The 27765-nt window shown below is 40.6% G+C and overlaps 1 protein-coding gene and 1 long non-coding RNA gene across 2 annotated transcripts in view; one reads left to right on the forward strand and one right to left on the reverse strand.

The window, feature by feature from the left end:
- The window catches only part of DSCAM (DS cell adhesion molecule), a 414994-nt gene that overhangs the window by 158123 nt on the left and 229106 nt on the right, over positions 1 to 27765 (reverse strand). Inside the window, exons 4-7 of the mRNA XM_085040271.1 lie at positions 13250 to 13396; positions 7118 to 7396; positions 3404 to 3679; positions 364 to 660 (exon numbers count right to left, since the gene is read on the reverse strand). Coding sequence (XP_084896397.1) covers positions 364 to 660; positions 3404 to 3679; positions 7118 to 7396; positions 13250 to 13396 — 999 coding nt within the window. The remainder of the gene's footprint in view (positions 1 to 363; positions 661 to 3403; positions 3680 to 7117; positions 7397 to 13249; positions 13397 to 27765) is intronic.
- On the forward strand, positions 11039 to 27756 carry LOC146444084 (uncharacterized). Its single transcript, XR_014846227.1, has 2 exons — positions 11039 to 11207; positions 25617 to 27756. It is a non-coding gene; the product is annotated as an uncharacterized LOC146444084 (long non-coding RNA).

Consider the following 27765-nt stretch of genomic DNA (forward strand, 5'->3'; position numbering starts at 1 on the left):
GCTAAAGTTCTGTATACATGAATAATTACAATGAATGTTGGACAAGTAAAGGGGGAAAGGAAAAGAAAAAACATGCACAGCAGGACTAAAGCAAAGAGACTGTGAACTAGTAGAGATGAGTATAGGAAAATTAGACTAAAGGACACAAGCCAAAGGGTTCTTCCAACATTTAACCATACCATACACTTTCTAGATGGGGCTGGAGAGGCAGGGTGGGAAAAGAGAGCGGGCGAGAAAAGGAGAGGAAAAAACAGTAAGTTGGATTTTGGCATTCCAAGAATCATCTCATCACATGCAAACAATCTTCTTCTCCACTACAATGAGTCATGTGTGTTTTTTTTGAGGAGCTGATTTGACAAGCACCTCTTACGTTTATTCGAGCCTGGTACAGGACGACTCCCGCCGAGTTGTTGGCAGTGCAGCGATAAACGCCCCCGTCCCGGACCTGAGTGTTGGAGATGTTCAGGTAACTGACCACGTTGCCCTCCGAGGTGATGATCTGGCTGATGCGGTGGCTGCCGTCCTTCACGATGGGATCCTCGTCCAGCGTCCAGGTGATGGTGGGCAGGGGAGTTCCCTTCACGTTGCACATCAGGGACACTGGCTCTCCTGGGCTCACCACCTTCTCGCTGAAGGCGGAGATGATTTTGGGAGTTCCGTCTGTTGAGGGAGAGAAAAGCAGGAAAACAGTGTTTACATGGTATAAAACTTGTCCCCTTTATCCTGATCCAATCAGGCAAGATCTTTTTTAAAAGTGATGCAGACAACTGGGTTCTAGGATCTAACTCAAACTATTGAGAGAGGGAAACAAATTTTGCTATTAGAGGACTTAAACTAAACTTTGCTTATGGCAAGTTTCTTTTTCATCTTCTGAGAAACCTGGTAGTGGCTCTGCTGTAGGAAAAACCCTTGAATAGATGGATCAGGCATCTCTATGAACTGCTGGTTTCCTGCAGAAAAGTTTTAAAATCATATGCAGCTCATGATAAAACACCCACAGCAAAACCTCAAGATGTTTGGAGATTCTCTTTTCCTGGTAGATTTTAGCTCCTTGGGAAGTTAAGGATGAATCCTGTTGCCAAGAGCCAGGCACTGCACAGGCTAATTTCACACAGCAGTTTAGTCCTGACACACAGTGCCCCGTTTAGAAAAGTATTAAATTAAGCTTTTCTGAATACAGATTGCCAGTGACTGCAGTGATGCCAATTTCTTTCTGTGGTCATTTTATGCTACAGATAAATATTTGCCTGAATGAGAGCATTCAAATGCTGTATGTTGTGAACTGTCTTGCAAAATGCTCAGTCTCTACCAGGCAAATGAATAAAGAAAATGGGTGGGCACTGAAACTTTGTAAGCAGGGAGCAGGATAAAATACCCACCTCTCGAGAGAGTTCAGTGGGGTAACACTTAGGAGTGCTGACACCCTGATATTAGTTAGGAAGTCCTTTCTGTGGTCATGAAATTCATGCTTGTTTTCCTTTGAAAATGGTACTTTAAAAACAGGGCTGCAAAATTCTCTTGCTTGCCATATTGCAAAAAGATAAGCACTGGAACTCTCAGAAAGCTGAAAGGCCTCAGCATCCCTGGAAGAGCATTTGATTTTATTTGATTTCATTTTTTTTTTCCTCTGCCCCTTCTCTCTTTCATTTCTGTCCCATTGGTTGTGTGTCAAGAGTTCTAATTTATTTATTTATTTTCATTCCTGACTCTCTTCCTCTCCTTTGTGGTGTGCTGGATACCATCACCCCTCAGAAAACAGAACAGCAGCAATACAAAAAAAAAAAAGCTTTTTATCCTGAAAGGGAGCTGACACAGGACCAATAAATCTGTGAATGTGCACACTATGTACCTCTGCCACCCCTCCTCCTCTTTTTTCCCCCCTTTTTTAAATTCAAGTGACAGGCTTTTTTTGAGATGAAAGCAGACATTATTTTCCCAGCGAGACCTGAGTGTCTTTGAAATCTTCCCTGCTGCTGCTCCCTGATAACCTGCACTCTCCCGACACCATGATAGATTATCAATATGCTCTTTAGGCTTTCCTAGTCACGGAACATGGTTGCCGAGGTAACTCGGTCCAGGCAGGTAATCTTTTCTCCTTCTGTAGAGACTCTAAAAATAGTGTCCATGCCATGCCTGCACCACAGCCTCATTAGTGAGCTGCCTCTGTGCAAATTGATGACTTTTCTCACTTGGTTATCCTATAGAACACTGGATCAGTTATTTAAGATGATCTCCAAGCCTTCGGCCAATACACCCAACCAGAAGAGCTATGTTTGGATTTGAATAGAGACCTGCTTGGGAAGGATTTTTGTTTTCACATAAATTTTTTTATTCTGTTATGAGTGGGGCACAATAGATCCCACTGACATTTCATGAGTACCCTTTCTTTTTCTTTTTTTTTTTTTTTTTTTTAAAGAGCTCCACTGATGCCGAAATTATTTTTGCTTTTATATGTTCGTAGCTCTGGAGACTATTATTGTATCGTTATATAGTTCCTAGCTTACTCCAGTACTTTTCCTACCCTGACAGACAGAAAAATAAAACACATTCCAAAGGCCCCAATCCTATATCGCTTTTTCCTGGGAACCAAAGATGAGCTACACTTCCTCATAAACAAAGTAGAGCTAGTAGCAAGAAAGGGGGGCTCCAGAAGAGGTGGAACCAAGGGGGGAATTACCTCATTACTTGTGGTTCTAATTGGGAATTCTTGTCAATTATGCTAATTTGCTAACCTTATAAAACTGTATTTGCCCTACATGGGGTGGGAATTTTTCCATATCTGCCCCAGAGGTCTCCAATTAAAAACCAGCTTTTATATTACCTCCTATACTAAAATCATCTTGAAAGTGTGTTGTTTCATTTCTAGATTTTACAGCATCACCACTCCAAAATGATGGCTCTAAAGATGACTTGTGCATTATTTTGGAAACCAGAATTATGTTTCCAATTAAAGAGCAGCTTTTACATTACTTCCTATACTAATATCATCTCAAAAGCGTGTTGTTTTATTTCTAGATCTTTATGGCACTGCCACTCTAAAACCATGGCACCAAAGACAACTCGTGCATTATTTTGGAAACCAGAATTACATTTCCAATTAAAGACCAGCTTTTACATTACTTCCTATACTAATATTGTCTCAAAAATATGGTTTTTTTATTTCTAGATTTTTACAGCATCTCCACTCCAAAACCGTGGCACCAAAGACAACTTGTGCATTTTTCTGGAAACCAGAATTACATTTCCAATTAAAGACCAGCTTTTCATTACCTCCTCTACTAACATCCTCTCGAAAGTGTGTTATTTTATTTCTAGATCTTTACAGCACCGCCACAACCACAACACCAAAGACGACTCATGCTTTATTTTGGAAACCAGACCTGCCAGGCAGGTAGAGACTGACCTTCCAGCACCACCTGGACGTAGTCTTGAGCTGACATCTTGTCCTTCCTCACGAAGCACTGGTAAGCCCCGCCGTCGCTCTTGGCCATGCCGTCCATGATCAGGTTCTCGCGGTTGACGCCGGTGATGCGCACGTTGTTGCCGGGGTTGATGATTTCCCCGTTGCGGTACCAGGACAGCTCCTGGTCCTCGGTTCCTGTCACACTGCAGGACAAGGACACTTGGCTGCCGACGCTGCTTTTGACTTTGCGCGGGCTGATGGTGGCTTTTAGTGGTTCTGGAGGTTGGAGTTGGAATAAGGGAGAGAGAAAGGGAAGCAGAGTGTCTTAAGTATAAATGTGCATTTATGTGCAAGTAACAAATCAACTGTCAATTAAGGAGAAAAATAAAAATCACAACTATACCTTCTTAAAAAAACCCCAAAAAACTAATAACATGTGACTGTATTACTCTAAAAAACAATTTTTGCCACCAACGTCCATGAAAAAAATATAGATTTATAGGGATAACCTATTCCACACATTATATAAACCCATGCCCAGAAGAGTAGGAGCAGATCTACAAGTAACACAAGTAGTGCTGAGGGCCTCAGTGTGGCATTAGACTTGTTTTGGGACGGCAGGATTATTGTTTCACATTATTTCAGTGCAAATCTTTGAACCTGGTTTATTAAGTGCCTTCCTGAAGCTCATTTTCTGGTTTAATTTCCTGCAAAAGTAACCAAATTTACACTTTCCTAAACCACTCCCTGATGTGAACAGGTGCAGTAAATGCCAGTGACAAGATTAGCTTTCGAGGGTGGAAGATATTAACACAGGTATACTCATGGATATCCATCTGATCTGTCCACATGGATGTGTTTTAGTGTGTGGGCTCACCAGATTTTCTGTTTTGATGTGGGAGGACGACAATATTTTTAAGTCAGCTTTAGAAAACAGTAGAACAGGAGAATGAAAGTTTTGCTTTGCAAAAACAAGAGGATGAACAGTATTGAAGAAAAATAATAAATGTAAATGCAAGGAAAGCAATCTTTATCCTACCACCGAAGAGTTTCAGCACTGCAGAACAGCTTTCATCTCATGCTTTGAATAAATTGATTTAATTTATTTATAGAGATAAGGGACTGCTATCACCACTGATATTATCTCTGACATTAAACACAGATCATCCTATTTATTCTTTCAGCAGCTTTCATACAAACATACACACACATGTACACACATACAACAAAATGTGCTCAGTTAACTCATTCCCTTTCCTAAACATTTTATAACACACAAATTGGAATAAATCTATAGTGGCCCATTAGTAACAGAGGCCTGGAAAAAAATCACACAGGTCAGTGGCTTCAGACATTCTGGATTACAGACAAAGGTCCAGAGCAATAATTAATCTGTGCTCATATTCATGTTAAAAGTCACCAAATATCTCTGTGTTTCCTATAAAAAGACCATAAAGGCTCAAAACTGGCAACAGCCCATTAAACAAAAGAGTCAAACTCAAGTGCATCACCAACATCCACAGCCCTGATGATAAAAGTGAGCCACATCCTCCATTGCAGAGGAAGGTAAAACTTCTTTGCCCAACTTTTGTTTTCTGCCAGCCTGATCCAGAGAATTCCCACTGTCTGAGTGCAGAGTCATTCGGTAAAACATATCACTGGGCACTGGGGATGCTTTGGGTATCACCAGCAGTACAATTACATCATGTCTCTGCAAGTTTTGACTTTGCATCATACAAGGCCAATGGAGTTCAACTCATTTTTGTGAATCCATTTAGAGACAAAGCTCCTCAGTTATAACACGTGCATTGTGGATTTTTTATCTCCGTTTTATTTTGCCAAAAAAATTATGTGCAATTATTAGTGGAGATATCTTTATGGCCTGAACTTCTCACAAACTTCTCCCTTTTCAGTTTTCTAGTCATGCTGTCTAGGTGTAAACTTTAGTTCACAAAGCTTTATTTCTATTCCAGTAAATAATTTTCCTTTTTTTTTTCTCAACAACAGTAGAATAACACTTTTCCAGTGTGATGCTCCTGAAGTAATAATTATCTTTGTAGAATTTGTGAAACATTCAGAATATTCACACATGAATACTCAACTGAGGGGGGGCATGAGTATTCAATATTCCTGAGCACCATGAGTCATGGCAATGAGAGTTTGGCAGCTTTATTTATGAGAACATTTGCAATTTCTTTTCCAGCATCCAATTCATGCTTCTAAATTACATATCCTCCGTGTGATAAATTATAGAGCTACACTGGAAATTGCATCCATTTGCACTTCTGATCGCTCAATTGGCCAACTAACTCATCTCCACAGAGCCTGCTTTGTGTCGTTCCACAACTTTGAGGAGTTTAATCACTGCTGAGATAAATTAGGGAAACAGGAGGTATGGCAAGGTAAGGCAACAACTTCATACTGATGCCTAAAGATTTTTACTTTTATGTAGTTTTCATATATTCCTAGCTCTGTAGAATACTATTGTGTAGTTAGAGAGCTCCTAGTATTTTTCCTAGTATTACGTAGCCCCTAGTATTTTTCCCTTTCCCTTAGATTTTAGGACAATAAGTTAAGTTTCTAACACTTTTTTTTTTAGGTTTTAGAACAATAAGCTAAATTTCTAACACCTTCCTGAAATACTGTTTAGTCTTATTTTCAAGCAGAGGACCTACAAGAAGAACATTTTGTTTCCAAGCAGAAACTGAGAAGACATTATAAGAAGTGGGACAAAGAAGCCCTGGTCCAACTCCAAAAATTACCCAACCAACTGCACTTCTAATTGGACAATATTTGTTAAGAATGCTAATTTGTTAAACATATAAAAGTGTAGAAATTTGCCACCAGGTGTACCCATGACCACCGGGACAGCTGGAATCTTCCAATAGGGGTTTGAGTTTTATTTTACTATTCCAACACTCTTGCAAGGGCTTTCTCTCCCGCTATCAGGCAACACCACCCTCCTCCTTTCTCTCTCTCTCTGCTCGGTTGCAAGAGATGGATGGCTCAGTTAGGTTAACAGCCTAGATAGGGTTATCCGTTGGCGCCCAAAAGTCCAAAACCACTACCCTGTAACTCATATTGTGGAATGAAGAAAGAAAATAAACAACAATAATTTTTGGTGACCACACAAGCCACAGTTTTACACTATAAAAGCTCATGGAAATATCCCAAAAGTAGAAGTCTCTTACACACGCTCTGAAGATGCATGGAGGACTTCTCCCCAAAGTCTGGATGTAGCTCTGTGGTAACTTCTTGCAAGATTGAGGGCAGATTCTGATGTATCTCAGCACCAAAATTGGATTTTGGTAAGATCATTGGTTTCCTAAATTGTATTATTCTGGCTAGCAAATAATAATAAGAATAGGTACCTTTCTATAACTTGCATTTTAGTTATTTTTATAGTTTTTGCAATCGCTTACTCCATAATTGCATTTTAGCTGTTCTAGTTTTGCAATTATGCCTTTATTGTGCGTGTATGTTTGTAAATCTGTTCTATGTTTGTTATTTTCTGTGTCAAATAAATGGTATTTTACATCATATTAAACTAATCGGCCAAATATCAAAGAATCTTGCAAATGAGACCGAGTCTTGGGGTGCTACCAACCCCAACAAAAATTACTGCCTGTTGCTAGAAGCCTGGCAAACTACAGAAACTCATAAGGCTCCTGTCTCCCATGCAAGACAACCACCAACACCCAACCCGCGACTCACGCTTGACGTAGAGGCGCCCGATCATCTCGGCGGTGCCGTAGTTGTTCCACACCTCGCAGACGTAGCTGCCCGAGTCGGAGGGCCGCGTGTTCTCGATGAGCAGCCCCGTCACCGTCTGCCTGAAGCGGCTGTCGGGCTCCCAGGGGACGTTGTCCTTCAGCCAGCGGTACTTTGGTGCCGGGTGTCCTGATGCTTTGCAAGGCAGCTCCACTCGCTGTCCTGCCATGGCTTTGCGGTGGTCAAACCCATCTAGGATAGATGGGGCTGAGTTCGCTGGGTCTGGAAAAGGCAAAGAGGCATTCTTTTCAAAGAGAGACTTAAAATTAATTTACTAGCCGATACTGATGCTTTAACTGGGCTTACCTGAAAGAGAGGCCAGATAAGGGTAGGAGAATAAAAAGCGGACAAATTTATTAAAGGCCTTTGGGTACATTCAGGGCAAACACAGCCTCCTCATGAGGCTACACCCAAAAATGGACAGCAAGTCATGAGGTCTTCACATTTTATAAGTTCTGTCTTATTAGCAGATTGGGCCTTAATTCTCCAATTACACCTTCAGGCAATGATCTAAACCACCCCAAGCTTGCTCCCCCCAGTTCATGTTGTTTACATATTTTGGGGCTCTGAGGAAGTGAAAGTGCGTTTGGATTTCCACTCAGAAGAGTTATTTTGGCTAAAGGTGCTGGGAACAGAAGTTGTTAGCATTTTTATATGAAGCCTAGAACTACACCAAAGCTACAGATACATGAAGAATAGAAGCTAAAAATTCTTAAGGCATCAGTACATCAATATATTTTCTCCATTTCTGCATTTTCTGACTCTCCCAGTTCAATGTTTTGGTTCTACAGTTTGCTGACCCAGTCTCAGTCATGGTGGCTGGGATCCAGCAGCACATGCTGCTGAAGCAACTCATCACTGCTTGGAAATCCTCTCACTGGATTTTTTCCAGGTGGCAAACATTTCGCTGGTCATCCTTCATGTTCCCTTTGAGAGGCAGGGAGAGCCAGAAATGTGTTGCCTTAACAATTATTGCCACTTCTCGGCTAGATTGAAGCCAACACGTTGTCCCTTCTTCTTGGTGGTCTGAAGGCTTTGAATTAAAGGAGCAATTTATTCCCTTGTCAGGAGAGAAAATGGGCAAAGGCACAGGGATTTCTATCTGCAGCCTAACTGACAGACGAGCCTTTTCTTCTTCTCTGGAAAAAGAACTTAACGTGACAAGACCAACTTACAGCTTAATAGTGCATCTTTCTGTGCTCAATTTGCTGACAACTGCAGCTCTCACTTGTGCAGCACCTGGCTTGGATTTATATATCTCACAGATGTCTGGCAGGATTGCCTTCACCAGAGGTGCATGTACCCATCAGAAATAATTCTCTGCTTGTAATTTCAAGTTTGAAAATTTTGGGGACAGAGGTTGACACAATTTAAAGTTTTATGCAGCCTTTTGTGCAGCCCATCCTGGAGCTATTGCAACAAAAATACTGAACAAATATTCGTCAAAGTATTTTCTCATCACACACACTCACTTTGCTAAGATTTCTTTCTCACAAAGAAACTCCACATGCTGATCAACTCCTTTCTGACACAATGATCTCTTTTTGGGTAGATCTACATCGTAGTTGACTAGATGTAGGGATGATTGCAACAGTTCTGGCATTTTCAAGTGGGATTTTAACTGAGCAAACTCAGGTACTGCTCACAGGGCAGCTGCAGCAGGTTCCTGTGAGGAGCTGGAGAGATTAAAGGAGCAGCTCATGCTGAATTCAAGCTACTCCAAAAGTAATCAGTACCTGAGCTAGCTGTTTTAAAACCAGCTTAGATGTGTCTCTATGAAATGCAGCCTCACCTGGAAGGGAATTCATGAGAGCAAATAGCTTAAGGCTATTCAAGTTAAACTATCAATCCAGAAACCAAAATTGTGATATTAAAAAATGGAAGAAATAATTTTTTTTGTGAATATCTAGATAAAAACCAAAAAATGTTCAGTGCAAGGTGACAGCAGAGGTTTTTGTGCTTTCTAGGTGCCAGGAAAACACTGAGGGCAAAGCCACATTCAGCTTGCTGAGTGTCTCATTAGGAAGGCGTTGGCGGTGGTTAAATGAGTGATTTTGGATGAATCAGTGGCCTCGAGGTCCGTATTTGGCACCAAGATGGGACATATTTCTGTGCTTTCCATGCTGTTTATGTCTGGCTCAGGGAAAGCACAATCTGCCAGGATGCTATTGGGAAGGCCAATGTCAATTTGACTAATTGATCAGCCAGCTCCTCTCTCACTGTTTGGGTCATCAGCCACTCCTGTTTCCAGGGCACAGATTCTTTTGGGAGGAATTAACTGAGTAAAACCACGAGCAGGCAAGAAATTACAGCTTCTGGCTCTCAAGAAGGTTACATCTACATGAAATCAATTTCTTCACTTGAAAGCAGTAATTAAATATTTCAGTAATAAAAAAGCAGAACTGTCTCTTAGAGGTGTTTTCCATGCATTCCTACCCAAGCAGCACAGCAGACTCTGGATTCTCCATCCCAGCCTGGAGTTCCACTTTCAGGACAGCTAAAGTGGGATTTGCCTACATAATGAAGAAGATTTCCCCCTGCTACTATAGAGGAGGCTTTTAAAATATATTCAGGGATACATAAGATATAATTCCAGTGACCTGCTTTCTTGCACTCCGTAGTTGTATATTTAACTGGACAGTAAAAACATTTCCTTGGGTTGTCCCTGGAAGAGACCCTTATTCAGAAGTCCTACAGAGCATATATTCCAGTTTAGGAAAAAAAACCAAACAAACACAAAACCCCCCAGAAAAAGCACAAAAGGAATCCCAGGATTCATTTGCAATCACCTTCAATGAGGCAAAAAATAGCAAAGTAACATAATCCAGTTCCAATATGCTTTTAGGCTCTTTTGAATTATTATTTTCCTGTGCTTTAACAGTCAGCTGCAATTGACTTCCAGCAAGGGAAAAGGTGAAAAACTGAGGCAAAATACTGTTCTAAAATATTCTACTTCTTTGAAGGACAGAAGAAGAAAATTGTATTGCCTTAAAAATCATAAGGATTTTTTGAGCGTGGAGGTTAAAAAGTAGTAATGATTTTGAGAGTTGGGCAGAACAAAATTATTATTGGAAAAGGACACTATAATGGGTCTTAGAAGTATATTCTGTTGCATGTTAATGGCTTTGGCTTTAATTTCATTTAGAAGAGACATGTGATTTCAAGGAGGTGTTCTTACTCCAAATGTAATTTGGAACTTCATTTCGGTCATAGGTATGTTAATTTTTGCTAGTTTTAAACATTTGCTATTATCTGCACCTTACCATTCTCACTCTTTCAAAACAATAATGAAGCTTAACTTGTATTAAATGTGGCCAGGAGATATGAGAAATATTCACCACAAACTATTTAATCCCCAAACAAGTGAAGAACATATATAGATGTAAAAGGCAAGCAAAACCTTAGGTTTCATGCAAGTCGACCTTTCACAACTGTGTTCCTGGATTTTCTGATCTCAGTTCTTAAAGGACTCACTCTTGTAAAATATAAATACCAGTAAAAAAAAAAAAGGAAAAACCTTTGGAGAAATATGAAAAGACAAGCTCTGCTTCTTATTGCTGCACTTGTTCAGTAGATAACAGGACTGGAATTAAGAGCCCACTTTAGCTCTGATAAAGAATAATTGATGCCATTGAATTAAAAAATCCAGTTATTGCACACAAGTAAAATTTGGAGGAGAACAGAAAAGGCAACTCCAGGCTGAGCACATCATTTAGGGTGTTTGTCCTAAATTTTAAACAAGACAGAGCTTTCATTTTCTCCCTTTTGTTCGGTGAGATAATTAGAATTTTTCCTGTGGTAACCAAGATACAAGCCTGATTTTATTTATGTTACCACTGCCTCAGCCTCAGCATCATTTCATAGGGAAGCAGACCATATTATGGAGCCACCTGGAAGGGTAGAACCCTGCCTGTTCCTATAACACCAAAGCAGGCAGATTCTTGTGCAGGAGAACTTCTTCATGTGGCTGGGAAAAGCAGAATTCTACCCACAGGGGACACCTATCAAAGGGAGAAACTCCTGGATCTGACTGGTGAGTGATTCTAACCTCAACAATCCCACTTTTTAAATTATTTCTATATTTAAGTACTGGTCTGTGTGTTCAGAGGGCTCCAAAGTACTTCAGCCATGTCCATTTTGGAGGAGGGCAGGAAGAATGTTAATAATGGAAAACCTTGTGCTCACCTCTGTCTCCCTTAGGGCTCTCAAACAGAGGGGTGGAGAGCTGAGACTTCATCATCAGAGTTTTATTCTGACAAAAGGACCAAAATAGAAGAGGACAGGGTCAAAAGGGGAATGATCCCACTGTCTGTCAGGCTGGGGAAGTCACCATATCCTGACTGACCTTTAGGGCAACTTAGTCAAGGGAAAAGGAGAAAAAGCAATGTGGGGCTTTCAGTGGGATTGTGGGCATGATTTATGTAGGGTAAATGATGCCTGGTGATTTTTGCCTCTTCTTTTATATATCCTTTTATACACTTTTATACCCTTTTCCTGGTTTTGTAACCATTATAAACTCTTTGTACTGTTAGTCCTGCATACTTGTAATTTTTGTAGTTTGATATTTTAGCTTAGTTTAGAGTCCTGCAAAGCAGAAAAAACAAAAACTCACAGCAGGAAGTGAGAGAGCTCTACACTATCTCCAAACTCGAGGCTTCAACCTTGGTTGAAGCCTTCTCTCTGGAACATATTTTGTAAACTGGGCTTTAGCCTCATTTAGAAGGGAGTAATTAGAATAAGGGGGCAACTATTTAATTAATTATGTTTCTTATTAGGGAATTCTAAGTAAATATGCTAATTTGCAAAACCCATAAAATTGTATACACATTACGCAAGATGTGTGCATCTCAGTGTGTTCCACCTTTGAAGAGCTGTGCACCTAAGATCCTATTAAAATACCAAAGTAAAGCCCTTTTAACCCCTTTTAAATGTGGCTGTGTCATATTTCTACCAGCTGAAAGGCACTATAAGGATACAGGGAGACAGTCTGGGATACAGCCTCAGTGGATGTAGGAATGTGGATTTAGGAAAAGCACTCTGGATTTGTTCCCCTGCAAACACTGGGAGCAGTTGTAGGCAAGCAGCAAATGAGGGGCAGGAAGGGGACATGGAGAAGTGCTAATCCTACACAGAAATGTTTGAGAGCATGTCCAAGGTTTGGGATCAGCTCCTCCTTCATCTCAGCCACAACTGGCACTGCCTCTCACTGGGAAAAAATGGGGCAAAAGCTGGATTGGTGCAGCACCACACTGACAGCCCTAAGTGAGTGTGGAACCCAACTGTCCATCATACACACACTCCCAGGAGACAATTTAAAACTGCAAGAAAAAGTTCAAATAGCCCATCCACCTTCTCCTTTTCCCACCTGCTGCACAAAGCCCTAGAACTCAGCCCTGAGCATGGAGAGCTGCCAGCAAACATCCCTGTCTGCCTGCAGCACCCCTGGGTGCATTGGCAAGGGTTGTGTGCTCCTTCTGGCTGGAAATCCCTTCTGGAAGCAGGGAAACCTGCTGTTTTACCCAGGGTAGGACGGTGGTGAGTGAAAAGGAAGGCTGAAATGCACCTCAGCTAACCTGGGAATCCTGAAGTGGAAGTATCTGCAGGTGAGTGAAATGTCCTGAGCTCCTGCTGAGGTCAATAAATAGGCACCATGGGGCAGTTCATCCCATCCCATCCCAAAATAGGACAGGTAAACTACTCCTAAAAGTGTTCCTTTTCTTTGGTTACACAGTTAAGGTGATTAAATCCTTTTCCTGCACAAGTCTACTTCTGAAGGGATTAATTCTATCTGTAGTTCCTTCTTAAAATGACTCTAAACCTGCAAAAAATCACCGTGCTGAATGCAGGTGCACCCTACAGGCCATCAGGAAACAGCGACTTAGAGGTGAAAGATAAAAAGATAAGATAAAAAATGCAGGATTTTAAAACTGCCCATTTTATTTTGCAGCAGCTCACAGCTCCCCACTTCAATTGACAGAAACCTGTTTTTGCACACAAGAACATGCCTTGCCAGCTGAGCACACTAGAGAGAGACACACACACAACTCCATTTAGCAAGAGACAGAAAAGGAGCACCTGATACAAAAAGTCTTGCGCTGTTGCTTTGTCGTGTTTCTCCAGTGTATCTGTGCCTTGTGATACATCGGTAGTTGTACAGTCCATCTTCATTCTGTACGTCTAAAATATACAAGGCTCCCGTGGATGTGATGAGAAATCTAGGTCCTGAAAGACACAAGAAATTGGGGGGTTTAAAACATCTGCAGGTTGTTGCTGTGTTCTGCTGTCTCGTGCTGAAAGGTGGGTGACAAAAGTCCTGAAGATTTTTTTTTTTTGCCAGGTTTAAAGTTGCCAGCTCCAAGCTTGCCAAGTTCTCACTGTAAATGCATGTAAATGTATTAATTCATGTATTTTTTTTGCATGTCATGCAGGAATCTTTAAGGAAAATGTGAGGAATGAAGAAAAGAAATGCATCATGGTCTGTATTACAATTAAGAAGCATGCAAGGCGCACCTGGAGTAAAATATGGGGTTAAGAACCAAAGCATTTGATCTGGTTTAATTCAGTGTTTTAGGATGATATGATGCAATTCAGCAGCAGAGCTGTAGGGGCTGGAAAGGCAGTGGAGCTGCTCAAACCTGCAATTTAAACAGCACCAGTGGTAGGAGCAAACCCACCCCACCCTGCCCAACAAAGTGACAACTCTCTAAAACCAAACAAGACTGACATGTTCATGGTCAGAGTTTCTCCCAGTGCTCTTTCAAAATAAAGGTATTACAGTTTAAATTTTCTTCAAACATGAATTTTTTATATTATCCCTAGAATATGTGGAACACACCATGGTGTATATGGTCACATGTGCAGTTTTGATCATTTGACACCTGCAGAAGTGTCTCTATTCTTTTTCAAATGCCCACTCTACAAGCAAGGACACAAAACCCCCTAAAATCTACATATTGCATGTTTGTTCTAATGCACTTTCCATAATGCAGTAAATTTAAATAATGTGCATTGCAAACTTGATCCTCACGTGGTTAATATTTCCATTTAAAAATATTATAGTTTAGGCTGTGTGTGCTTTTCAAAAACTTTTACACTGAGGTGTTAATATATTTTCTTTTTCATGTCTGCCAAATTTTTCTAGTAGCTGGTAGCTCTTACAATATATGTACCTGTTCCTATGTATCACAAAATATATCAGGCTCCAGAATTAGTGGAGAAATACAGAAGGGTGAAACCTATTATGAAGTAATATTCAGTAAGAAAGAATTCTTTTTTTTCAGAGTTCTATTTGAGCAATGACTTTTTAATAATTAAGTGTAGTCAGGATGCTTGCTCACAGATGCATCAGTGGGAAAGCAATCCAACAGAGAGAAGACAGAAAGGAAATGGTATCATTACAGAGGGCAATATCCTTTAAACCATATAAAAGAAATTGGAAAAAAAATTATTAACAACCATTTAATGTCGCAGGACAGGACTGACCCTCAGAGTAGAGAATGTTAAATAAAGCAACACCACCTCTTCCATGCTTGTAAGTATCCAGAATTGTTAAATAACCACACCCGGGTTAAATAAGTGGTGGGGTTGTTCAGGCTGGAGCAAAGGAGGCTCAGGGGAACCTTGTGGCTCTGCACAGCTGCTGCCAGGAGGGGACAGCCGGGGGGTCAGGCTGTGCTCCAGGGAACAGGGACAGCAGGAGAGGGAACAGCCTCAGGCTGGGCCAGGGGAGGCTCAGCTTGGCCAGCAGCAGGAATTTCTGCATGGAAAGGGTGCTCAGGCCTTGGCAGGAGCTGCCCAGGGAGGTTTGCAGTCCCCATCCCTGCAGGTGTCCCAGGAAGGCCTGGCTGTGGCACTCAGTGCTCTGGGCTGGGGACAAGGTGCCCATTGGGCACAGCTGGGACTTCTTGTTTTAGAGGTCTTTTCCAGCCTAACTGATCCTGGGATTCTGTGAAAATAAATTACTGAAATGGAGGCATAGAAGGTGTTGAGCTCCTTTGCTGACAAAGGAGAAGAGCTGAGCAAGGGAAGCTGTGAAGGAGGAGGGAGAGCTGGGTGGGAAGTGCTCTCTCCTCAGCCAGGAGCAACACTGCATTCCAGCCTGGGGGGATTTACAGATTTACAGCCTAGAGAGATTCTTTCTTATACAGAAACCATATTGACTTCATCTGCCTCTGAAAACTTAAATTACTTGCATAGAGAAGACTTAGGAACAAAAGTACAGTAGAGTGTAGTAGGAAAAGCACCTGATTGGGCAATATTTCAGTTCCACTCCCAGATGTCTGAAACATGGCATTGAACAGCTTACATGAAAAGAGCAAAGTTATCTTACATCTTAGATTATAATATGCTAGTTGTAATGTTTGGATGGAATGATATAGACATTAGTAGCAATAAGCTAAACCAATAAAATATACTGTAATTCCTGCATATAAAGCACTGACCTATGCTGACTGTTTCTTCCTTTTCCTTTCCCATTCCCAATTACTCAGAACACTGTTTACATTACTCAAAACCATTTGTGCCACCCTAGCTCCTCATCACATAGTGGTACTCAACATCTGTCCCCTTTAACAAGGTTTGCCTTTACCCCTAAATTTAGAAAAGGATATTCAGAATTTTGGCATGTGAAAACCACAGGCTGCTTGACTTCTGCTCACAAGCAGTTTCTGCACTCCTGAAATATTCATAAAGCAAATCTACCTTTGCCAGGGAACATGTTATAAGAACCACAGGTAATTGAGGCACAGTTGTCTCCCTCCTGCTCTGCAGGCAGCACAAAATGACAGCTTCAGGAGATAGGAATCACATTCAGGCTTGGCTTGGGGGATGCAGCAAAGACAACCCCGTTTTGCTTTTGTTTCCAGCTGTGTGAGCATCACCCAGTGCTGCATCTAGACAGCACAGCAGGTTCAGCCCTGCCTGCTCCACTCACACACATCCTCTGCAGCCCAGCCGAGACTCACAGAGGATTTTTCCATCTGGGATGTAACTCTGCTACCCAACCGTGCTGGGTGGATGTCAGGGGAGAGTCTGCAACCACAGCACAGGCCCAGGAACAGATTAAAAGGTGCTAATGGGGTGGTTGGGACTGTTTTGGTCCCTCCAATAAATCTGCACGTGCTGTGCATTTGTGTTTGAGTGGAGCCTAAGCAGCTGAGAGGCAGAAATGTGCTCCTCTTGTGATGTTTCTTGTAGCTTTCTTTTTCTGGGGTGCATTTTCACTTTTGCTGAATGCATATAATTCCATTTCTCCAAAGAGACTCACTAGTAGTATGCACAAGTTTAAGATCCCACAAACGTGGCCAAAGTTTAGAAATAAATTCCTTCCTCTGTGCTCTTCTAACGCTCTCACTATTTTCAGATCCTCTGCACACAGGGCATCATTTTTAATCAAATCTGCCTCTCTTCTCAGGATAAACAAGAAAAAAGCTACCACAGAAATTGAGAAGATCCAATTCAGAGCTTCCCTTAAAACTCTAGAAAAGAGTTCTGGAATTACAGCTGGGGTGTGGATTGTGGATGTGGATGAGGATGTGGAGTGGCTGGGTGATGAATAGAACAGATTTGTGGGCTATTTTCAGATCTCACGGTACTGACTGATATTTGCAGGTGATGCCCTCCCTGCTCAGCCCTGGCAGAGAGTTTGCTCAGAAGCAGTTACCCTTTTGGCTCTGTGAGAGAAGACACACTTATTAAAAGCCTGCCACTTAGTAAAAGAGGAAAGTGAAAGCTGTGCAGAGCCAAGAAATTGCTCAGCGTTATCTTGCTGGATTTTCTGCAGAAGTTATGAACACACTCAAGCTATCTAACACTGCTTAGATCATCTTCCTGTTGGAAATTACTCAGGCAATCGTACAATAAAACCTTCACTTAAGGCATTATCTAGAGATTTTTGCCTCACCCTCTTCAAAGATAACTAAAAGTAAATAGTTATTGCCACACTTCAGATGTTATCCCACATTTCCCACCAACAGACATTGTGCATAATTGCAGGGCTAAAGATTTTTCCTTTTCCCCTTTTCTTCTTAACATATTTTGCATACTTATGTAATGCTTTAATAACCAACCCCTCCTTCTCCTGTAGAAAGGCGAGACAGAAAAGATGACAGAGAAATAAAAGGGGAAATGCATGTAATTTCTGTCATCTCCTAAACGGAGAGCATTTTCATTAAACCCGACAGGCTGTCAGCTGTGACAAAGCTGAAGTGTTGAGTGTTCTGCCTTGTGCGCTTCAAAAAGTGTTTAGAAAGGCACCAGGATGGGACAGACAAGCTCCCCCTGCCCTGTTGATCCAGGGGAGAGCTTTCTTCTTGAGGCACATTTAATTTAATCGCTCTGACTTTGCTCTAACGAAGTCTAATTTTTTTGACTCACCTACTTAATATGCCAAATAAAGGGTTTTTTTTAAAAGTGAAAAATCCTTTCGGATAAACTGAAGCTTTTTGTTTGTTTGGCTGTTAGCAGGCTTCAGGAGAGGAAGGCAGAGAAGCCTCCTTCACAATAATTAAAAAGAACACTGTCAAAATACAGCTCATAATTCCCATTTATTATGCCTCCTCAGTAGTGTTTGTATTAATGCCTTGAATACTTGATTATAATAATTTCAGCATCTGATTTTTCAGAGATGTTGAAATCTCTTTTGGTTTTCAATGCTTGATGCCTTTGAAAACCTGGTTCAATATCTGGAATATGTGTCTCACTCAGAGACTTCAAAGGCTTCCAGGAACCTTCACTATCTCTTGCCTTAGTAGTGTGGGCAAGCATAGTAATATATTACCATTTAAATAGCATTTAAACTTATTTAAAAATTGAATTTAAACCCAAGGCCAGGTTGGATGGGGGTCTGAGCAACCTGGGATAGCAGAAGGTGTCCCTGCCCATGGCAGGGGGGTGGAATGAGAAGTTTTTTAAGGTCTTTTCCAACCCAAATATTATATGATTATATAAAATTTAAAGACTGTACAGACGAGCTCTCTGAGAGACATGGATTGATGTAGAAAAGTCGTTGGAAAAACAGGGGATGGAACTCATAACTCTCAACATTCAGCATAATTCATAACTTTGCCTCACTGTGAGACTGAAAACAAAATATATAGATCCAAGTACTAGAAAGACCATTAGGGTAATTTATTTTTACCTCTCATCCTTTTGCCATTAACTCCTGCACAAGTCCATATCTGGGAGTTACACTATGGGTCTTTTAAAAAGACATTAGTCATGATTAAAGATTTCATGTAAGTGGAGAGCACGTGATAGCCCTTGGTAAATTATTCCAATTATTCTCACTTTTGAAAATTAGAGTATTGTTTGGGTCCACCTGTCTTTGCCCCAGTTATTGGATCTTACTGTGCCTTCATTAAAGATTTCCTCCACAGTCAGAAATCTTTTCCCCATTTAAGTACTTACAGAACACGAGGAAATTACCTCTTATACCATCTTTCTCCTTAATTAGCTGTACAGATTGAACTTCCTAAATCATTTACTGTGAATTATTCATGTCTTGAAATATTCCTGTAGTTTTTTGCTCAACACCTTAACAACTTTTGGAAGTTCCTTTTCAAGCTTGGATCATGCCCATAAGTTCAATCATAGTTCTGATTGTAGTGAATGCAAAATGTCACCATTTTCCTCTGTGTACGAATTTCTTCCACATCCCCATCCAGTAATTGAACCCATCAAGGAAAATTGTGATCTCCTTTCCAAAGTTATGGACTTAGAGAAGAAATTTGCCTCCTTCAGTAGATGTGACCTCTCACCAGTCTGTCCTAAAACTGGAATTATTGTTATCAAAACCTCACTGGTCAAATCAAACAATTTAATCTCCCCACACAACTCACCAAGCTGTGTCATCTTTTGCCATTATACCAATATTTTAACAGTTGGCCTATTTTACCAACATCTTTCCTTAACAAAATTTCATCCCAAATTCAACCTCTAAATTCATGTCTTCCTCTGAGATTATTAACAAACCACTTTGAAGATAAAGGGTAAAACCCTGAAGAGATGGGTCTTACTACTAAAGAAAAAACAGGGAAGAGGTAGAGGAAACTGAGTCAGATCTAGGCTTGACCAACCTCACTAAGGGCCCCAAAACCCATGAGATTTTTGAAACACACCCCTCATTTTACGATCTGCTGACCAGTGCCCTAAATAACCTACTGACTTCATTAAAGTTCAGAGGCATTGGCAAATCATGTGTTCATTTCTCCAAGTGATAAGAGGTCACATGAACAATTATGAAATTGCTCTTATGTAAGGTTTTAATGCTTTCCATTAGACTGTATAATATTAGAGATTAAAATAAAATTCTGTTTAGGTTTCCTGTGTGAGATTGTTCTCATGTTTAATTCATAAGAAAATGTGAACGCTTTCCTGTCGAATTAGTGCATCATATTCTTGTATGAAAATGAGAATATTTAAAAATCACAATGTTAATTATTCTTTTATCATGCCCTTTCCCCCCAGCATGCTGGTAGTCTTTAAACAGGGGTAATGTTACCCTCAAGATGATTTTAAAAATCGTATTTGATTTTTCCTTTGTTGAAACACATCTAACGGCGCTGTGTTATTGCAGCCTAAATTGGGTTGATCAGAATTAGGAGAACAGATGGCTGCTGTAATCGTGTGCCAAATGATAACATAGAACAAATAAACTTCTTTCAGTGCTGCTTGTCACTTCCACTGGATAGAATCACTTCTGCTAAGCAAGTTTCCAGTGTGACCTGTGAGTGAAAGGGGAGAGAACTCCTCATAGAGCCAAAGGGGAGAGAAACCAAAGGGTCACTGCTGAAGTATCATCCCAAAACAAACCAATCTGCTGCTTAGGGCATGGGCAGTGTGCTAGAACCTGCTTAAACTGCCCTGCTGTCAGTCCTGGGAATGCTTTTGGTACCCAACACAAAGATAAGAGGAGGAAGGGAGATGTGGAGGGAAAGAAGGAGGTAAGGATTTCACTTTCCCAAGCATCACTCATTCAATGTAGTGCATGAGATACCTGGAGAGACCACCATGACTCATTTTCTGGGGGAAAAATTCAGTGGCAAAGCTTCTGAAGTGCCACCATTGTACAATGTTACTCATGGAGTTAAGGTGTTGATATTCTTATTTTTCCTGACACAAGGAAAGAAAAAAACCACAAGATCCATAGGAAATGTTGTCCAAGGTGAAGGAGGCTGCTGTCATATTCCATTTATAATTCCAGGCTCCTCAAAGCTCACAGACATTCTCACCATCAAACCAAGCTTGCAGGTCTGAAGCTTTCCTCACTTCCAAAGCAGTTGCTTTTCCCTTTCCCTTCTGTTTTGTTGGCTCTTGTGGGCTTTTTTTTCCCACCAGAATTAAATTTGAGGATTTATAAAACAAGCCAGCATCCTTACACGAGATCTTTTCTATTTTATTTAGACGCATAATCTGTTTAGACTTCGATAAAAAATAACTGAGATTATCTCTCTGCAAAGCTCTCTGCAAAGCGCTAAGGATGTTCATAAATATTTCCAGTCCTATGACCTGAAGTGGTTCCACTTGTAACACAGATTGATTCCTAACTTTGCCAAATTTATGCAGAGCTGACAGCTCAAAACTAAGACATCATTTCTTACATCATCATTCTTTACCTCAGTTAGGGATAAAAGCACCTGTTTGGGTAGCATCTCAGTCTGGATCAGGGTATATTATAAATAAATCTGTTTCTAATCAGCCACTCTGCCCCTCAGTCAGTGGAATTCAGAGCTGCTCAAAGTGTGAGAGGCCCAACCCAACCACCATCACCACGCCTTTAAAATGCCAAGCAAGGTTGGGGAATAATTCCCACCTGACTCTTCAAAGTAGAAAAGATTAAAGAGAAAAACAGCCAACATAAAATTGATGTTATTTTGCCATCTCTACCTCTAAGGAATAGTAAGGACCAGCAATGTCTTTCTGCATGTTTTCAAAGAAAATGGACCTGGAGAAATTCAGATGCTGTGCTGTTTGCTCTATTCCAAAATGGCTGTCCCATAACTAGAGATTTTGTCAGAATTATGGTTTCTAGATTTCCCTTGATGTTTTGCATGAATTATTTCTACCTAAAAACAACAAACCTGCCTATTTCTTTTCTGTAGAATCATAAGGTGAATAAAATTGGAAAAGGAGACAGAAAGAAAGAAAAGGAAATGAAGAATGTAAAAAGGGAAGGGAAGGGAAGGGAAGGGAAGGGAAGGGAAGGGAAGGGAAGGGAAGGGAAGGGAAGGGAAGGGAAGGGAGGGGAAGGAAGGAAGGAAGGAAGGAAGGGAAGGGAAGGGAAAGGAAGGGAAGGGAAGGGAAGGGAAGGGAAGGGAAGGGAAGGGAAGGGAAGGGAAGGGAAGGGAAGGGAAGGGAAGGGAAGGGAAGGGAAGGGAAAGGAAGGGAAGGGAAGGGAAGGGAAGGGAAGGGAAGGGAAGGGAAGGGAAGGGAAGGGAAGGGAAGGGAAGGGAAGGGAAGGGAAGGGAAGGGAAGGGGGGACTGAACAAAATGAAATTCCAGTTTTGGCTTTGTAAGTTGAGCTGAGAGGGATTATTTGCTGAATCAATTACAGCTTTAAATAGGAACAAGAGTTGTGGTTCCCTGCTGGTTTCTCATTGACACAGGATGAAGCCCAAGCCCAGTGCTCCAAAATCAGGCAGGTCCTGAATTCTGGTGGTAGCTGCATTCATGGTTTTAGCTGCTTTAAATTTATACTTCTAAATGCTTTAAAACTGTACCATGAGTTTATTTGTGCTTCTGTAGTCCCAGAAAAAGGAAAGACATTATGCTCTTATATGTGCAGTGCTATAATTTTCTGAATAAGTTTGGCCATTTTGAAAATGAGACTGTAAATTACCCAAATGAGAAGATATTTTATTGCCCCCTCTGTGTTTCTGAGACTGCAAAAAATATTTCATGCCAATTGTTTACACCATATCCACTTACGTTACATATGCAATCTTCAAGTTTTATAAAAGAGATATAAACACGTTTGTTGGTTTGTTTGTTTTGATTTTGTGGTTTTGGTTTGTTTTTTTTTCAAAGAAGGCATAACTAGATGCAGGAGTTGTGGCTTTTTGTACACAGAATAGCTTATCTTAATTGTTCCTATTTTAGGATTGAATAGTATAGACCTGACTGATCACAAAATGTTTTTATTCAATTGTTCCCCCTCTTAATCTCTGATGAATTTATTAGGCATGAGCAGCTACATTTCTCTACCTGCTGTTGTTAACTGTCATCCTCCAGGATATTAAATAAAACTGCCATAATCTTTAATGCCTCAGTTTTAGATGATTTGAGTACTTGCATACGTTGCTGTAGAAGCTGCTTTCCTCATTTCAGCTGGGAAGCAAGCAGATAATTTTAAATCACCAGCTAGTTTCAGGGGCTCTGATTAAAGAGGATTCAGCTTTGCCCATGATATATGGAGCTGTCTGGAGGATTAAAATCCTTTTCCTCAGGCTTTTACTGGTGCATCCCACGTAAATAAATAGCCTGGAGCTAACCAGTGGCTTAGCACAAATAAACTTATGCTCTGCTCTTTCTATCATCAAGGAACATAACCCATCTCCCCTCCCATCTGCATGTAAATTTAAACACAAATTGTTAGTTAAAGGGAAAACCTCCATCTCCTCTGGCCTGAACAGCAGCTGGTTTTTGTCACCACCATCAAATATGCACCTTAATAGTTTTGGAGCTCTGAAGTCACTGTATTTCCAGAATATAAACTGTTATGGACAATATGATCAGAATAAATCACAGCCCTGCACACACAGAATTACAACAGCAGCAGAATTGTTTTGACTGGGTGCAAACAGTCAATATCACCCCACAGTAATTACAGCAGCTGCAACTCTTGTGGCCCAACATGTTTAACCACATTTATTCTGCAGGTAACTGTGGAGGTAATGGAGCATCTCAACCTGAAGGAAGAGTTTTATGAGAAATTTATCACAGTACTCACTGCCTTCCATGAGAAGATCTATTCAAAGCTTCCCAAGACACCTGAGCAGTCAGAATTTTTATTTAAGGCATGTGCCCTAGCAGAGACAAAGCTTGGTATCTTCCAATGTAGTATTTTTATCTATTATTTATTTTGAGAGTGCAACATGAGGGAAAGTGAAACAGGATAATTTGGTTTTAGGGTAATGACATGGGAAGGAATTAGTATCTTCCTCGCTTAATTTGAAAAAGTAAAACTATGTTTGGATAAAAAATTATGCAGAATATTCACTGCGAGAGCAAGTAGCTCCACTAGGAATCAGAGATAAAATAAATAATTTCCCCTGGAGACTCTTGGCCAGTCTACTGGGGAAAGAATTCAATGTTCATTGAATAATTTTTAAAAGGAAGAAAAAAAGCTGCTAATGATGTACATTTCTATCTTTTTGTACAACACAATAGTGTTAAGTCTATGGTGTCACTTTTCAACAGCTCTATAAAAATTGAAATATTTTTTACAATTTTCCTTTGATATACCCATTTTTCCTCTACTTTTCCCCCTCTCATGCACACTGATTTAGATTCTGAACATAACCACCTATGGCATATCATGGGATCCTACTTCTGTCTGCTTTCCCCTCCACACAGGCACAGAGCTTCATGTCAGGCATTTTTTGTATTTAACTTCTTTCAGCTCTCACTACCACTCACACACCTACCATGTTTTAAAAAAGTTGTTTGCTGATAAGCTACTCCCGTATTTTGGGACTCAGTACACATTTCCCCGAATATGGAAACATACAAAACCATTTGTACTCAGTGTTGCTTCAGAACAACTGATGAACCAGGGTTTTGAACAGAAAAAGTAACAATAGTAAGAGCAGAAGTAGGTAAAGACTTTTGTATACTATAGAATGAAACAAAAGAACTTCTGCAGCCCTTGATCCACTGAAATTATACCTTAAAGGAATATTAGAAAAACAGCATCTAAGTATTACACAAGTCACATGTATTATCAACATAGCTGGAAGTAAAAAAATAACCCACACTGATTTGAAATTGAAATAACTGCAAGCAATTCCTGAGAATCTGTTTGCAGGCTGAATTCCATCAGCACATGGGGATTTAGCAGAGCTCATTTTTTGCAGGTTACAAAGTTTTGTAATTCTTGCAACTTCTCAATAAACAGAAACACTTTGAACAGGAGTTATATTACAATAATGTGAATTGATGTGGTTATCACGCTATTTATTTTCTGTTTGCTGACATCTTTGTCAAACTAACTTTATAACAATAAAAAGGGTTCAGTAAATATAACTTTTCAGCAAGGAGTAAATTCACAGTGTGATTTATGCTGAGCATCAACCCAAGATTATGGCATATTTCAATTCAACTTCATTTCTAAGATCTATGTGAGATAAAACCAGGAAGGATGTGTAATTCCATGCCATCTCATAAACATTACTGTGATTCTGTACTATTACTTTCCTTAGACTGGAAGCACAAAGAAAATGTCATTGTAAACACAACAAGCATCAGTCCTTTAGAATAAATGCAAGTATTTTAAGGGTTTTTTTATTCCCTTCTCTGAGCTGCTCAGAGAATCATGACTTGGAAGCCTGTCCAAATATCAGCAGCATTATGCAAATATGCCCAAATACATTCTCAAGATAATTTTTATCATCTGCCAATTTGTATTTGATTGGGAAATTGAGGCACAGCGAAGGAAATTGATTTGCCTAACCTTGCCTTCTGCCTTTTTTTGTGGAAGATTTGGGAATCCCAGCTCTGGGTTTTGAGCAAACATCCTTTCTTACTCCTTGTTTTACTCGTTGTGCCTGAAGGCCTGCCAGACTGGATTCAATCCTTTATGGAGGTACACCACAAGGACACATTTTGGATGTGTAAATCTCTGTGTATGAGCTAAATGTTGCTATTTTTGTTCCTTCTCCACTGTCAGAGTGTTCACCAGTGGGCTGTACCTGTTTTGTTTGTATCAGTGCTCATTTCCTGTGAAGACCTCACAACAAATTATTTTTAAAACACAGCCTTTGGCCAGATTAATGTTTCAGGCAAGCTGTGCTAAACATTTCTCTGCTTTTCGTGAGCTTTCCCTGTACTTACAGATGCAATTAGTTCTACAAATGATTTAAAGCATTTATTTTGGTAATGCTTACTGATTTGTTATAGGGTTGCATTGCAGCATTTATTAAGCAACTAGAGTCTATAATGAGTTCTCTTGTGTCTTTTAAATGATGAATGTTAAGGAAACAGAGGTCTTTTTGGAAAAAAGGATGAGCAAACTCATATTCAACATATGGGTTGAATGGTCTCTGTTTGGTGTGAAAACCACACAAAACATTTTTTTCCACTTATAAAACTTGTTTTTTTGAGGAAGCATAGCACTAGATTACAAGAAACCAATAAAATAACTATGTCCAATCAGACACAGACTGGCATTGCCTGGGCCCTCAGCAGTTTCCCTGAGCAGTCACCCTCTCTTTCTTTATCTCCACAGGCCATTGAAGAATGTGTTGAGTCAAAGAGTCACCTTGCCAGCACCGTATGACATCAGCACAGATGGCCTTGGCCATGCTAATGACATTTCTAGATGAACATCGATATCATTGACATTTCTTGAAATTGCAGAAGCTGCAAGCAGCATAAAGTTGCCTAAACAGGATTCACCTGACAGAAAAGCCTCGATGTGTACAGTAGGTTCCATCCACCCAAGGCATTCACAGTAACATTCCCACCATAAGTCAGACACTTCCATAACCTCTGGCACCACTGGAGATGGAGAACAATGGCCAAATCTGTGCCTGGAATCACCACCGGAATCATCCCATGCACTGTGGGAAGCAGGCCCAGGGAGGTGATTCTTCTCTCTGCTCTGTTCTCATGAGATCCCAAACAGAGCACTATGCCTAGTTCTGATGTCCCAACATAACAAGGACGTGGAAATGATGGAGGAAGTCCAGAGGAGGCCACAAGGTAGATAAGGGGACTGGAGCACCTCCCTTATGGAGACAGGATGGGAGAGTTGGGGGGAATGTTCATCCTGGAGAAGACAATGTTGTGTGGAGAGTTCACAGCACTTTCCAGGGTCTGAAGGGGCTAAAGGGAAGGTGAAGAAGGACAATTAATTCATCAGGAACTGGAGTGACAGGACAAGGGGGAATGGGCTCCAACTGGAACAGGGGAAAAATAGGTTAGCTATACGAAGAATGTTTGCTGTGAACCTGACACAGGTTCCCAGAGAAGCTGTGGCTGTCCCTGGATCCCTGGCAGTGTCCAAGGCCAAGGTTGGACATTGGGGCTTCGAGCAGCCTGGGACAGTGGAAGGTGTCCCAAGCAAGAGGTGGATTGAGATGAGATTTCAGGTCCCTTCCAACCCAAACCATTCTATGATTACCACAAGGCCATAAAATACACTTTAAAGCAGAGGATCACTATGAAACCTGTGAACCAAATGTGTGTGTCTTTTTTAAGCCATTGGACCATGGCCTCAAAGGGACTTTAAATTATGCACCATTGGTCTGTTCTTCTTTGTGCTTGTCAGCTCCCTAAAAAGAGATGTGACTCTGCACTGTCCTTCCAATGCATTAGGCCTGTAAGTACTCTTTTTTGGACAAATTAATCTAAACTAAGGATATTCACACAATTTGCTTCGATGTACTTCTATCTCCTGAGAAAACACAGCATAATTTTGACATTTTACGTGAGCATTCAGAAAATGCTGGTGTCACTTAGATAAGAACACTTAAAAATAATTATCCCTATTTTTCAAAACTAGGCAGCGGAAAAGTAACGAAGAAAAAGCTCTGAACTAAAACTACTTTTCTTCTCTTTTCCTGATACTCAGCTTTAATCTGGGTATACTCTTTTATGCAGTCAATGGCTTAGGGATGTGAACAGCCACAAACGAATCTTAAAAAAGAAAATTAACGTGGCAAAATCTGACAGCTGTATGGCATTTATTCTAAGCAAATTCTGCATTGGTTCAATCTCTTGAGCAACTCTTATTTGGGTCAACATTATTGCTTTCATAGCTCCCAGTCTTTATCTCCTTGGGAGAAAGCCAATTTTTTTCTTCCCTCCAATCCTCTTAGGCAGAGCCTGTATCACTGACCTGGGGATTTGCATTCTACACCATGTCCATGGTCAGGACACACCATCTCCCTCCCTGGAGCATTCCCATTAAAAAGGTGGAAAACACGTGGATCTCTGTAAATTGAGCCTCGTGGACTTTGTTTGGTTCTTTGTGGAGCAAAGGGAGCATGGCACAAAGCAGAGCACACTGCAGAGCAAAGACCACGGAAGACAGGGGGAGATAAATAAATAAATAATATCCCAAAGATCCAAAAGTCAATACACAGTGTTTCATTTCTTTTTCTTTCTGACAGGAGCTCTGGCCCCAGAGCCTGGTCAGGGGCAGCTCAATAATAACGATCTAAGGCCGCTCTTCAATAGAGACTCAACAGCTGACAGCTCTTCTGTTCAAATTGACAAGGGCACAAAGAAAGGCTTGAATAATTAATTGTGAGTGGTTGGATGGGATTTGATTGTGTGACCAACCTGTTACATCGACTTGCTTTCACCTAATCTTTCAAAATGAGATATTAAAGCTGAAATTCTCCTACGCCTTTTTGTTATTACCTGGTTGT

This window comes from Lichenostomus cassidix, chromosome 1 (assembly GCF_008360975.1).
Source record: "Lichenostomus cassidix isolate B80296 chromosome 1, HeHo_3.0, whole genome shotgun sequence".
Lineage (NCBI taxonomy): Eukaryota > Metazoa > Chordata > Aves > Passeriformes > Meliphagidae > Lichenostomus > Lichenostomus cassidix.